The sequence below is a fragment of the Condylura cristata genome, unplaced genomic scaffold (assembly GCF_000260355.1).
Source record: "Condylura cristata isolate star-nosed mole 26May11 unplaced genomic scaffold, ConCri1.0 scaffold00001, whole genome shotgun sequence".
Lineage (NCBI taxonomy): Eukaryota > Metazoa > Chordata > Mammalia > Eulipotyphla > Talpidae > Condylura > Condylura cristata.
Window position 1 is genome coordinate 85,385,330 of NW_004567102.1, and position 14,755 is coordinate 85,400,084.

Genomic DNA, 14,755 nt, shown 5'->3' on the forward strand with positions numbered 1-14,755 from the left:
ACCCCACGGCAGACGACAGGCTTAGCCAGAAGATGTGATGGCCCCAAACCAGTGGGTGTCTGAGCATGGAAGGGAACCCTCCGCCCTCCTCCCCCCCCCCATAAAACTCGTCCTAACGAGCTCTGTGTGTGCACGTGTGTGTGTGTTGTGTGTTTGTCTAAATGTTTCTGTGAGAGATTTACAGACTTCGCCTTACTGGCCACGTTTTCTTTTCCGGGTGCACCCCTCTCTATCCAAACCAGAACGTAGCTAATGGAGCGCAGACTTAATGAAACAATCCATTACCTGCTTGTTCTTTATTCTGAATGTTAAGGCTTATTTGAAGTATAAACACTTGAACTGTATAAAAATAACATCGTTAAAAATGTATAAGGCAAAAGTGGCTAATTTTCAAGAAGCTTTCGTTAAATGTTTTAAAGTATGTTTCTCGTGTGATAAAATGCGTTTTAGAACACAGCACCTTGGAGGCCGGGGATGACAGTGACAGGTCTCAGCAGGACAGAGGAGGCTGGGGTTTTTGTCCAGGAGCAGTGCGAACAAACGTGTGTGTGCCCGTGTGCATGTGCAAATCAGTCCTTTTGTTACTTTTCCTCGGAAGCTGCTAGTTTGGGAATGTTAGGGACCCCTCCCATCTCACTGTTTGTTCCAAATAGTAACAAATTTCCCTTGAGAAATTAAAATGAAAATCAGTCATAGTCTCTCTGTCACCCCCATTACAGTCACTTACAGCCTTCCGCACGCCAGACCGGCTCCAAGCTGGGCCTACCGTGCCTCGGGAAATGTGCTCACAAGCCCACCTGTGGAGGCCGGCCTGCCTGGTGCAGTTGGAGTTCTCGCTTCTAGTTTGGGCTTAAATGAATTGTCCATTGTCGCGACTCATAAAGCACGAGCTATTTTCTTTTAAGGAGAAAGCACATGATTGCATTTGACTTGAAGTCTTGGTGATGTGGGGAGAAGATATCCATAGAGATTAGGGCCTAACACTGTTTGATTTCAAAAGCCCTGCTCTGCCCCTGTCTGAATCAGCTTCTATGCCATTTTATATAAACGTGCATAAATGCACACAACTCTGCATCTCACGTTCGTTGCTAATCAGGAGGCCCTCCTGCCGGCCTGCCCGTGTTAGCTCTCCAGGAGCTTCCGTGGAAACTGGATGATTTTTTTACTTTTATCAGAGTCAAAGATATGTTTCAAAACTGAGACGAGATCTGAGATTCCTGCTCTCTCCCCCCGCACCCTCCCAACTCCCCCTCCCCTTTTTTAAAAGGACCGTCCTCCAGCTCACGCGCAGGCAGCCACAGGTACAGAGCAGTGTGCCACGGGCTGCCACCTCATGCCCACGCGTGGGAGTGGCATGAAGGCCAGGGCTGCGCGCTTGTCTGCAGAACAAATCCCAAGAAGCTGTTCTTCTGTTCTACCTTAGGCCACCATACATTAGGTCGCCTGCTTATCCCAGCCAGTCTGGGGCTGGCGGACGCCCCATGTTTTCTTCCCAGCACCCCAACTATGGCAACTCTCAGGCTCCCATGATGCACCAGCCTGACCAGTACGGGTAGGTAGCCACATACCCTGACTTGCTGCGGGACCTGGGCCTTTTTTTATCCCGAAATGTGACTGACTGGGCCACCTGGCTGCCAGAGAACACCCAAACAAGGAGCCCACGCCCTGGAAGGAAATCCCTCGGGGTGTCTTTTGTTTACTTTTGTTTGTTTCGGGTTTTCTGTTTGTTCTGTTGTTTGGTTTCTCCTCCTCCTCCTCTGCCCCGGTGGTGCTTGGTGGAAGCGGCATGCGCCCAGTCCTGTCTGCATGGCTCCAGCATGCTCCTTCCCGCACGCCTGGAGGGGAGCTCCGGCTTCCATCCGTGTCCGCCCCGTGGAGCCACCTGCCTGGCGTCACCCGTGTGTCCTCGTGCTGTCTGGACGCTTGTGTGGTGTCCTGCGGGATGACTGTGCTGCTGTCCTTCCTCCTCCACGTGCCCCACCCCTGCACCCTGAGCTCAGGGCCGGGACCCCACTTAGCCCGGACTCCCGGCAGGCGACAGGCCTTGGCTCGCAGAGGGCTCAGGAGGGCTCGCTGTCCCAGTAGAGATCCCGTCTGTCCCCGGTCCGGAACAGGCGTGGCATGAAGCCTCCAGGCACATGCGACCAACCGAATACTCCAAGTGTTTAGACACCTGTATACAATGTTGCCTTATTCCTATCAACTTTGACACAGGAATTACATACAGCAACAAAAGGTATCTCCTCTCCTGCTACAAAACTGCCTAATAATCAGGCTGCCACCATTTTTCAACTAGTAATTGCCCTGAAAGTATATTATTATTGAGTGATTTAGCAGCAAAAATGCTTATTGATGCTGATTCGCATATATTAAGGATAAGATTATCCTACATAGTTTGAATTATGTTCAGTAGTTAGCTTCAGTCGAAATGTACCAATTTTTTGATTAAAATAAAACGGGCCACGGTAATTTTTTTTTTTTCCAACACCGAACTGAGAGACGTGTGTTCAGTCTATGTATGAGCGCTTGGCACAGAGCTCTTTATTAGATCCCTATTTCTCCAGTGTACACTTAGCAGACAGCGCAAGCCAGTGATAATTCTGTGAGTGAGGGCCCGCGAGCCCATGAACACAGTCCTCCGTGTGGAACAACAAAGACAATTCTGGAAACATCATCCTGAACGTGAAATAGCAAATACGGAGTGAGGTCAGCTTGCTTATTTGGCGGGAAATGGTCTATCCCCGTTTTTCTCCTTTCCCGCGGTGCCTTCAAGGCCGCACCATGAGTCTGAAGGGAGATCACAGTGGGCCGACAGCGTTCCCGGCAGCTGCTGAGCGCGGCTCTGTCTGTTACCAACTCAGGAGCTCTCTTCAGACCCACACAGTAGCCAGGCTGTACCTTGCCAAGCCACATTAAGCAGCTGTGTAAAATGAATTTAAATAGCATGCATCAGAGTAAAATCTCTTCCACTGGGGCAGAAAATCAATGTTAGCTAAGCAGCACGAGAAGATCAAATCTGCGTCGCAGCCAGCAGCTCCCAGACCGCGTCCTTAGACTGTGGCCTCCTCCATAACGCAAATAAGGAAGGCGGTGGGGCTCGTCTGGGGGTGCTGTGTGCACACGTGGCAAAGGCCCCTCTCTGCGCCCCCCCCCCTTTTGGCGCTGAATTTTGCCTCTTGCAGGTTGATGGGATTCTTTCCAAAAAGAAGGTTCTGCTTTATCTCTAATTTAAATCTCCCTCCCTTTGCCCTTTACAGTACACGTAACCTGTTGTGCCTTTTTTTTTTTTTTAAGCAGAAGCTTTACTGTGAGAAAACATGCGTCCCCTGTTTGAGTTAAGAAATTCAATTTTCCACACGCTTTTGCTCTATTTAACTGCTCGTTGCAGCAAACCTGTTTTTGCCTCTGTTCCTGCTTTCTCGCCCCGCTGACAGCTGTCAGGTTGAAGCTGCTGAAAAGCCAGTCGGCTAAGTGTCTGTTTCTCTTTGGGACAGGAGGCGTGCTGGCCTTTCCAAAACAGTGGCCACAGAGTTGGTTAGAATGGCTTCTCTCGCAAAGGGCCCGGAGCCTCAGGAATCTGCAAGAGGCAAATTAATGAGCGAGGAGTGAGAAAGTGAGAGAGAGCGTGTGTGTGTATCTGCATTTAGACACACAGAGCCGAGCTGAGCAGCCACGGCTTACGCCACTGTGTGTCAGGCCTTCGCAGTTGCCTGGATCCAAGCTACGCTAGAGAAGAAACACAGGTTTCACTGGTTGAAAGCGTTCCCCTAATTATTTGAGTTGTACGAAGAATAAAGCCACCTGGTCCGTGTTGCGTAAGCTCAGTGTGCGCAGAGAGGAGCTGTCTTTCTTTACCTCTCCCATGTTGTCTTACAAGACACAACAATGCTTCCTGCTCAGGTTCCAGGCTAGCTGAGCAACAACGTCCAGTCCTTTGAAATTTGCAATGGTACGCGGCGTCTGCAGGCCGCACCCTGCCCAGTGACAGACACCTTACGCAGAGCGAGCACCGCGTGTTCACTTCGAAGCAGGGTCATTAGTCTTGGTTTCTACTTAACGTGTAATTCTTCTAAATCAGAGTCAGAAGAATCAGGGTGGCAAATCTTTATCAACTTTAATCAAGTCTTTGATGATTGAGATTCTTCATCAAAGTTCTGGCACAGATCTTGAAGATAATCATTTTCATCTTCATTCCGGTATGGCTGGCTGGCTGCAGCATCTCGGGAGGGATTCTGACACACCTGAGCACGAGGGAGCCAAAGTCTGCCAGAAGCGCAGGGCCGACCTGGCCTGTGCTTCCTGAGGAAGCTGGGCCCGCCCAGCGCTGTCCTGGGTGAGCGAGCCTGCCCTTGGCAGGCCTTAGCGATCAGCACACACACGCTCATGCACAAACTGAAGGGTCCCACGCCACGCGTTGTCTGGGTCCCACGCCACGTCCACTCACCCCAGGTGGCACCTGGCACTACCCACCAATTCACATTTCTGCCAAATCCACTGATCGTGGATTTGGATATTTCAGATTACCCAGGTTTTTTTTTTTTTTCTTGGACTCAAGTCCAAGGACTCTGCGTGACTTCGGTGAGTGAGTGTGCAGAGGTCCGACAGAGCCTGGACTCCCGTGCGTGGCCAGCAGAGCTAAAAAAGCAGGCAGCGCCTCCTGTCTTCCCACTTGAATCGGGCCTTCGGTGACTTACGTGTTTGTGTCAGTTCTGCAGACAGGCAGCAGGACGACTTGTCGGAGTAGTTTCCAAAAGCAGAGTTTCAGCGATGGGGCAGTTGGCCCTCAGGGCCTCGAGGCTGGCATCTGTGACGTCCCCTGCTCAGGAGAGGCTCGTTAGGCCCAGCAGGGCAGAGCACAGCCCGACTCCTGCTCCCTGGGCCTGCACGTCGCCTCTAGAGACTGTTACTTGAAAGAAAACTGCTTAGCAGCAGTTCTCCTTTGTGTCTGAAGGCGGCTCGGCTCCAGTAAAGATCGTGGCGTGTCTTGGGCGAGCCCTTTCTTCTTACACGGCGGTCTGGGGATTCTGGTCTTTGCCACGAGCTCGGCTCGTGTTGCACCTTGTAAGAAGCGAGGACTCTGTCCACCCCTGCTTAAGCGCGACAGGCAGCGTGAGCCGTCGGCTGACGTGCCAGGTGGTCTCCAGACTCCCTGTGTGCGTGCCCCGGGGCCTCCCGCACCCAGGTGTGGCCCCTGGAGCAGGGCTGCGTGCTCTGGCGCGTTTAGCCGTGATGTGAGCCTGCTCCCCCAACCCCTCCACCCCTGAAGGACTCCACAGCGGACCGCCCAAGGAGAAGACTGACTTCGTAGTTGTTAAGAAATGGGCCGCAGTAAGTCCATGTGGATAGCCGACTACTTGCGCTCGGAGGGAGTCGGATACCCGCCCTCAAGGCCAGAGTTCCGCGGGCTGCGTTTTAATAATGCTTCACACCAAAAACTAGGGCAGCAAGTGTCCTTAAAAGCTCTTGCTTTTAGTAAAGAGGAGTTCGGGGACGTTAGTGAGCACAGATTTTGAGGGTTAGCCACCGTCTGACAGGCGGGATAAACGCCACGTGGCCTTCACCGCCCCAGCACGGCGCAGCCGGTGACGCTGACAGCGAAGTGGCTGAGCGCCCGCTGGCACAGCACTCCGGGGGCAGCACCGAGCTGAGCCGCACAGGCCGGGCCGTCGTCCGCGCTCGAAGCCCCCGGCACGCCTGGGCGGCCCCCCCAGCACACCTTCGGGGCGCCCTTCTGGAGTGAGGTGGATTTATGACTCGCTTTCCTGTTGCCGCTGGCCAACAAGACGCTTTTGCTGAGGTGCTCCCCCTGGGGCGGGGGCCACAGACGAGGAAACCCACGATGGAGACGCGCTGCGGAGTCAGAGCTGGGCGGTCACCGCGAGGCCCAGTGCAGGGGGGCCTGGAGGGCGGTGAGCACTGTGCATCCGGACAGTTGGATCGGGAAACAGTGGTGGTGATGTGAGAAGTCATGCTGTTGAAAGAAAAGATCCCGAGGCTTAAGTAGTTCTGATATCTGTGATTAAATGTAAGCCTCGGCCTCAGCGTCCCAACAGTGTGCTTTAATTTTTAGCTCCCCCTTTTCCCCTCAAAATTGAGAATGTGAATGAATATTACTGTGTTGGTATTTCCAGGTTATGGTTTCCATCAAATCGTTCAGTTACAGGACTCTTACCGAGGTCATAAAGGCCTTTTATGAGCCTTCAAATCAACAGTAGTAAAACACTAACTTTTAAAAGACTAAGACTTTTTTTTTTTGGTCTTAATGAAATCTACTGAATCAAACTATGAATATTCAGCAAACCTCTAACGGACCGGAGTCCGAGGGGTTCCCAAACAACTGAGGGGAGAGATGCGCCCCAGCCGCAGGGAGGGCGAGGCTAGGGAGCCTGTGTTTATAACTCCCAGGGTGACTCACGCTGATGTCGACAGAGCACGGCTGGAGATTGGCCCTCGGGGTCCTTCTGCCCAAATGTCTCGCGCAGAGCAGAGTGTGTCAGGGAACTCGCTTACGCCCCCCTCGCCGTCCTGATGGGCTTTGGAAGAAGGAGGCTCTGGGCTCTGCCTGGGGCGCCTGGATGAATCAGGAGAAGCTGATGTTTGCACAGACCCTGGCCTTAGACTCTGCTGGTCTGGACATGTGGCTGCATTTGTCTCCCGAACCCCTCTGTCTGGGTGCCTCCCACCCCCCGAGGAGGGTATCCCCCGGGTGTGAGCATCTTCCTCAAATCTCTCAAGTGCTGGCATCCCCCGCCTACCTCGGCCTTCTTCCTTCAAGAGGCCTGGGCTTCAGGGAAAGTCTGCAACCCTGGATGACCATCCAGGATGACCCTGGTTTTGGGATGTGTTTCTCATTAACCAGATGAGTCGGTGGAGAGTGCACCCATTTACCTGTCTAGCCTGCGGGAAAATCTGCCTCCAGGCACCCACACACCACAGACTGGCTGGGGCCATCGGGCAGTCCACCCGCCACCCTCGGAAGAGCAGCAGGCCCCAGGGGGACCTGAGAGTGCAGCCCCCGCCAGCCTGCAGGCCCCAGGGGTACCTGGGAGTGTCTAGCCATGTATGTGAAAAGGATGCTCTTACCCCAAAACCCTTTTCCCCAGCCTATGACTGGTACAGAGATGCAGAGTGTGAATTACACGTAAAGCCGATGTAGCCTGGACTGAATCAGTCCGCACTGATCACCTCTACGGTGTTTGTGGCCGACAGCAGCAGGGACAGTTCAGAAGGGGTGAGGAGCATGCCCAGGTCTGGGAAGGTGGCCAGTGACCCTGTGGAGATTCGAGGCGAGCGGTGGGCGTCTCTCTGCAGCCGGACTGGAGGCACATGCAAGGCTCCTCCCAGCCTTCCCCTTTACTTCCTTTATATCCACTTCGTTTTTTAGATTATGAAGCCAAGCCAGAGAGAACCCCGCAGCTGCAAACCCATAGGCCTTATCTATTGCTTGATTGTTGATTTTATTGAATTGCCTTTGACTGTGCCCACCCTCAAGTAACTGCAGGATCCAGCCACACCTGCTTCCCAGGGCAGAGCCAGCCACCGCCGCAAAACTCTTTGGCCTTTTCTGCACATTGTTTCATTGATCCTAATTCCGAACAATTTTGCTTAATCAAAGAAAGTGACTTTATGGTCCAGGCTGCCTTTAGCTCAGGAAATCTACAAGATTTTTTGGAGGATTTTTTTTTTTTTTTTTTTAGTTAGAAATGACTTTGATCTGTGTTCTTACACTATAGCCATAAACCAGTGTGTTCTTCGCACAACAGGTGGCCATGTGTGAAGTGAACCCTTTCTCCCCAAAGCCCTTTTGCCCCAGCCTATGCACTGGTCCTGTGAAGCCTCCATAGCCTGAGCGCTGTCCCCTGGGGCCCCATTCAGATTAGTCTCCCCCCTGAAAGATGCAATCTGAAGTGCCCAGACCCCGCAGGAGACCCACTTCCCCTGTGCGTTCACCTCCCTCTGCAGACACACCTCGTTGTACTGTGCTTGGCAGAAACTGAGATCTTTTCAAGATCCTCCCCCAACAAAAAAGATGGCAGCTCAGGGGATGGTGAGCGTTCTTCAGCAAGAAGTGTTTTCAGAGTGTGCACGTGGCTAGACCTAGACCTTAGCAGACACAGCACTACTGCGCAGTCGCCAGCCGGCAGCGGGGTGTGAGCGGGGCCTGAGCAGTGGAAGCCGAGACATGAGCCCGCTGTGCTGTGAACACCTGGAGGGGGCCTGGGTATTGCTGAGGCGTGTGCGCCTGGTGCCCAGGAAGGGGTGGCCTGCTGCAAAGGCAGGTGCCCATCACTCCCCAAGCAGGTGTCAGGCCTTCCTAACGGTATGCGCTCAGCGCAGTTCTGAAAGTTACGATCTTCGCAAAGAGCAGTTACTAGGACCTTTGTCCTGTGGGACTGCAGCAGCCATGACCTCTTACAGCAGGTCTCATTTTGACCAGCCCAGGGGCCTGCGCTGGTTATCAGGCCTGTGCCCAACCCCAGCAGGTCCCAGAATCACCTCTTGCAAGGAAGGGACGGGCGGAGTCCCTGCTGCCCTGTGGCTGTGGCCACCCCACCTGCAGGGCCCTGGAGCAGCGGGCCAGCACGGAGCCTGACGCGGTGTCTTCAGGAGGACTTTCTGCTCGTCTCTGTGCAGTTGCCAACAAGCACTCCATAGCGCGGGAGCCGTGGACTTAAGCCAAAGTCAACTCCGAGACAAGCAGAACATTCTTGGTTATCAATTACCGAGATCCAAGCGGCCAGACACTGCACTTCTCACACCCCGCCGGGGAAATCCCTCGCTGTAGTCCCTCCCTGCAGTCTGCTCTGAAAGAAGGTGGAGCTCAGCGGACTACTGGACCGTGCCTGCACCAAGGCCAGGAGGAAGGGCCGGGTCTGGAAGTCGCCCCAGGGCGTGCCCGAGGCAGGACAGGCCCTGCGGAGCCCCCAGCCGTCTGCCTGGTGACCGCCACCGGGCAGTGTTGCCGAAGCCTGCAGGGCGGAGCGGGCAGCGTCCCTGTCCCGGCGCTGGGCAGGAGCAGGTGGGGACCGACAGCGACTCCAGGACCGGGCGCTGAGACTTAGCTGCCAGCTGCGTGTCCACACCAGGCCAGGCCCACAAAGTGACCGCTGTCCACCGCCCAGTGTTTTCATGGGGCTGTTGAAAAGCAGCCACGCCTCTGCCTGTTCTTGAAGAAAAAATAAAATGTCGCCAATTCCCACGGCCTTGGGAGTCGGCCGCTGGTGCTGGAGACCGCACTCCGGGCTGCCGGCCCGGGGCAGCGGCATCTTCCTCCCCGAGCACCGCTGCCCTGCGGAGGCCACGGGCATGGGCAGACGGTCTCGGAGGAGGACTGAGACCGGTGCTCAGATGCACGGAGCCCCGGCCAGCAACTCAGGCCTCCCTGCTACCCTTCCGCGTGCAGGCCGAAACCCAGGAAGCGAGGTGTGCGTCGCCCCAGTTCCTGCCCCTCGGCGTGACTCGGCCTCCCAAGGCGCCCCACGCCCGCGTACGCTCCGTCTTCTCACCTGTGCCGTCGGGGCCACACACTTGGTGACCGGCACCATTCCTCCCGCCTCTCAGACCTGGCCTGCATACCGGCTTCTCCGCCACCCCCACCCCCACCCCCACGCCCTGGTGTCTTCTGGCTTCTCCCAGCCTGAGGTGAAACCTCCTACCAAAGGCCCAGCGCGTGCCTGCGCCCGCTCGCAGGGTGGCGGCTCACCGCTCTCGGGCCGCCTGCTGTGCCCAGCCTGGGTGTGCGGCCGGCCTCCCCTGGCCCCACCTCTTTCCTGAAAGCCCCATCTTGGCCGCTGACTGGCTAGCAAGTGGATGGAAGGCATTGCTCATGAACTGTAGTGATTTCTGCCTGGGCTTCCTGAGTAATGAGAGATGCAATCGCCTTTGAAAAAATAGCTCGGGCCGCGTGTGTTAACAGGAATCTCCGGTTTTTTAACTCAGTCACGCTCCTGTCTGTTCCTTGCATTCGGTCTCATGACATGACTGCCACTTTGCCTGCCCAGGACTGATCTGAGCCAGGGGCTGGCTTCTTGAAACTAGAACTTTCTGCCCCCAGAACTGCAAGTGCTGCCCGGTAGCCACTCGAGGCCCAGGCGTGGCGTCTTCGTGGTGACGATGTGTTCCGGCTTCCGGGTGGTGTTGTCGCTCTTCAGAGGTCAGAGGAAAGTGCTCCTAGCCGAGTGTCCTCCCTGCTCGTGGCCGGTCACTGGTCGCCCTGGGCTAGCAGAGGCTGCAGCAGCGCTGTGGCCAGTGGGAAGGGCCCAGGCGTATGAGGCTTTTCCAGGGGCATCCCCAGGACCCGAGTCACCCTCCAGCTCCCCCAGAGCACACCCTGCTGGCCTTGGGCTTCTCGCACTTTCAGGTTGCTGGTTCTGATCTCTGTTGGATTTAGCCAAAAGCAACAAGTGCCCATGCTGGGTGAACTACGTTTATCTTGTCACTGAGCAGTCATGCCCGGCTCCAGCACCCAACTGCATCTACAGGACAGTCTGCCGACCTTCGTCTCCTGGGCAGCCCTGCACGGCCTGGCAGGCGACTGCCCCGCGGCCTCTCACCCAGAGCGCGGCGCACAGAGGCTGCAGCAGGCAGGTGGGGCTCTCGTGAGGGAGCCTCTTCATGCAGCGTCCCCTGCCGCCCATACCTGCTCCGTCACGGCCCCTCCACCGCCGAGATGCACCCATAGCGGTGATTGCTCCAAAGACCAGGCCTGAGTGTGCCTTTATGACACCCGCATCACACTCAGCCTCTGTCTTATTTTAAATTTTGTCACCGAAACTTTGCTCACTGAGCCACAAAGCCCTGCGGAATATACCTCTGCTTCATTCAAGCCATCGCGGAAAGCTGGAGTCTCTCACCGCCTTTACCATGAACATCAGAAAGGCTCATTTAAAACTGACATCTGCTTCTCCTCCCCACCCCAAGCCAGCCCACTGTCGGCAGACGAAATTGTAATAGGTGAGATTCGCCAAAGTGAAGAAAAAGCATTTTTTCCTACAGAGAGAAAAGTGGCTTGTGTGTGCATGGGGCCGCGAAGCAGAAGTGGGAGCGTGTGGGCGGTGCCCGGGCGGGTGGCGTCTCCTGCCTGGGCGCAGGTAACGGCCCTTGAGCACCTCTAGTCGTGGCTGAAGACCCATTTAGACGGGAGGTTCCTCTGCTGCTTCCGCAGGCCGGCGTGTTCAAGTCCCAGCGCCCACAGCTCCTGGCACTGCCGGCCTGGGGCCCTGGCCTGTGGGCACCGCCATCCAGGAGCTCCCGGGCACAGGCCCGTGGATCCTGGCGGCGGAAGAAGCCACGGTTTTTAAATGTCAATAAGTTCCTGCCCAATGGACCGTGCGGGGCCTGCGGGCCCGAGGGTGGCTTCAGGGGCAGCAGCCATTTGTGGCAGAAACTTGTCTGCACTAGGAGCAGCCGCCCAGGCAGTTGGGGGACACTTCGCTCCTCCAGGGAGGGTCTGACGTTGCGCCGTTCCCTGTTTCCAGCTTGTATGCCTGCCTGCTTGTGCAGCCAAGCTCCCGTTTCCTTTGAGGAAAAGGCCGTGGGTGGTGATTTAGCTCTTGGACCAGCTGGGTCCGTGCAGAACCTTCCGAATTTGCAGTGATCACTCAGGAAGGGAATGAGCCGCCTCTGAAGAGGAACCAGCTGCTTCCGAGGGTGCGGAGGGCTGGTGATGGGCATCAGCTCAGCTGGAGAAGCGTTTGCGGGCACCACTGAAACCCTCTTATGCCAGCTGCACCAGGCCAGAGCTTGGGGGGCGGGCGGAGATGTTGGCCACCTTCTGTTCCCTCCCACGCGCAAACCCTCTCAGTCTCGGGGACCCAGCAGTGCACCCGGGAAGCTCTCTCCAGGTCCCGAGCCATTTGCTTGCAGTGGTGGCGGACGGGCGGGGCCGGGCTGGCTCTGTCCAGGCTTCCAGCGGCGGCTCGGCCAGGGGCCTGGTGACCTGCGCCATGCCTGACTTGGGGGTGTTTGCGAGCCTCTGTAGCACGCTCTTGTGATGGAGGGTAGACGGGCCGGGCCGAGGTGGGAGATGTCACTGCCCCGGCTGGAGCTCTCTGGTTCTCTTCCGCTTGAGCCACAAGCCAGTGTGCTGAAGGCACTAACCGTCTCACGCTCAAGTTGCGTACAGTCCGTGAACCCAAGCTGGGTGTACACGGGCTCAGGAAGCTGGCAGAAACCTGTGGTGTGCATAAGCTCAGTCACTGTTGATAGGGCCATGGGCTCAGTTCCTCCTCAGGGAGCTCGGCGCCCAGAAAAGCCACCGCAAGTGCATGAACAGCATGCTCCAGGGAGTCCTGGGCCAGGCCCCGGTGGGGGAGGGGGGCCGTGGGCTGGGGTCACTGGTGGGGGCCCCCCGGACCTGGGGGAGGGACCTGTTCCAGTTGGCTGTGACTCAGAAACAGTCACTCACTTGGAGTCCTCCAGGAAACAACCTGTTCATAAGTTAGGGGTGCGCTCGCTGTGATGTCTCCGCTAAGAAATGGGGAGAGCCATTCCCTACAGGGGCCACTTGTTTTCCCAGGAAACAGCAAGATAAATTGCCTTTTGTTTGAATGAAAACACTCAAAAGTCACCTAGGATTCTTGCCAGCAGTCTGTTTGCAGATGTCAGGCCTCCCCACCTGGGGCGTCTGTACCGCCCGAGAGGCACTTCTGAGTCTCTGACCGCCAGGTTCTGGGGGATCTGGGCCCCTTCTCGGAGGCCACAGTGGTAGTGGGAGGCAGATTCTGCAAGCTGTTCTCGTTTAAAGTGGAACCTCAGTGGGCTGAGAATTGAAGGCACAAGTGACACTTTCTGTCTTCTAGAATATTCTTTCCAAGCTATGGTCGAGTGCTGGTTTGTGCAGAATTTTCGCAAACGGTCTGTGTAATCGTTAAAGGGAAAGGGGGCACTGGGACCTTTGACACTTGGAATTTTCAAAGGGTCCCTGCTGACGCTTTTCCTACCAGAGAGAAAGTTGAATCCATCGAAACTAGCTGTGTGAAAGCAACAGTTTTCTATGACTTATGTTAATCATTTAAATGTTTTAAATAATCTCCAAGAACATTTTACTGTTAGACATTAAGAACCAACAAATGAGTTAAGTAGATCCACAGGGGTCGTAATCATTTTAATTCGAAACAGATAAATGAAGGGCCTGGGGATTTTACCCCACCTGTTAGCTTTAGTCCTCAGAGTAAACACTGGCAGCCCAAACTGAGAAGTTTCTAAAGGTTTACTATTTACATAATAAAAGCTTGACTTCAGCCGAGGAGCCTTTTCAAGACGCTCTCACATTGCCACCATCTTTCTTCTCGCCCTGTGATTTTCCTAGGAGAATTAAACCACCCTTTAAATCTCTGTCCCGCTCGCTCCTTACCAGCAGTTAGAGGAATGACATTGCGTGACAGTTGTCTCCTTCGCATCAAAGAATACCCTTCTCTTTGCAAGAGTGAAGAGAACTTCGTCCTTCCCCTAGCCCAGCTTAGACACAAGCGAACAAACCTCAGCCTGGTGGACTTGTGCCGGCCAGATGGGGTGGGGCCGGGGCTCAGCGCCTTCACAGGCCTCCAGTCTCAGCTCCTCCTCCTCCCTGTCAGGGGAGGAGCTCCTCCTCCTGCTAAAGTGGGAGCCCGAGGCTTTCTGTGTCATTGACGAGGGATATCATGGCACCTGCTCACATAACCACGGAGCTGAAGGCAGCCCTGGGCTGCTTCCTCCTATGTTCTTTTGCATCAGCAAATTTAGGTCAAAGAAATAACTGTTTGATGACTTTCCCACAAGCCCAGTTGTTTTCATTCCTTAACTTGTGTTTTTTGACGTGAAGATACAAGCACTAAAAAAAAAAAAAGGAGGAAAAGCTTTTTTTTTAATTATTAGTAATCAATTTTGCTTGCTTTTGTAATTCCTGTTCTTATTTCAAGTTTCCCCTCTCTGGCTTATATATTCCTCTCTCTAAATAATAACCTGGGTCACCTGACATGACTGAAAAAAGTGTCATTTATTTGTGAAGTTTCTATGACTGGGAATTTGTAAGTAGTGTGCAGGGTAGCGACCGACCGAGCGGCGGGGCCCGCCTGCCACCCCAGAAGCCGGTCACTGGGGCAGACGTGAAGGGGGCGCCCGCCCGCCTCACCGCGTCGCTGCACTCCACCGCGGCCGAGCTGCGCCCGGGCTGCGCCCATACATGTTCGCGTGTGCTCTCTCTCCACCAGGCAAGGCAGCTTTTCCGGCATGAACCCGAGCGGACTGATGGCCTCCAGCTCTCCCTACAGCCAGCCCATGAACAACAGCTCAGGGCTGATGAACACCCAGGCGCCCCCCTACAGCGTGACGCCCAATATGGTGAACAGCTCAACAGGTAACTTGGCAACCCTGGGCCACAGCTGCCCTTCCCCTCCTCCATGAGCCCTGAGGCTCCAGAAGTCGGAGCATTGGTGAAAAGGGGGAAGGACAACTCTCCTGATATCCGGGGGCTTGCTGATTTGCCCATTTTGAGACCTGAGGGTTATGCTACACTTTTTTTTTTAAGATTTATTTATTTGTGCATACAGAACTGGGGTACAGGTCAGAGGTGCAGGGGTGAGAGGACTCACCAGAGACAGAGTGGGGAGCAGAACAGGCCGATGGACAAAGCACACTGCTGAGGGGAGCAGCGGGCGGGTCAGGAGAGGTCTGCCGCGCCTCGTGGGTCACCTCCAGGGCCGGGATTGAACACATGTTGAAGTGACTTTTAGTTTCTCAGTGCTGTGCTTTAACCTGCTGCGCCCCCAGGGAGGGC

The 14,755-nt window shown here is 55.2% G+C and overlaps 1 protein-coding gene across 4 annotated transcripts in view; it reads left to right on the top strand.

Annotated features, from left to right (window-relative positions):
* Nucleotides 1–14,755, top strand: part of ARID1B (AT rich interactive domain 1B (SWI1-like)) — a 301,215-nt gene that overhangs the window by 249,991 nt on the left and 36,469 nt on the right. For 3 of the 4 annotated variants that reach the window (XM_012722073.1, XM_012722079.1, XM_012722082.1), the window contains 2 exons: nucleotides 1,424–1,552; nucleotides 14,190–14,335. In XM_012722073.1, coding sequence (XP_012577527.1) covers nucleotides 1,424–1,552; nucleotides 14,190–14,335 — 275 coding nt within the window. The remainder of the gene's footprint in view (nucleotides 1–1,423; nucleotides 1,553–14,189; nucleotides 14,336–14,755) is intronic. The other variant, XM_012722087.1, reaches the window with a different exon arrangement.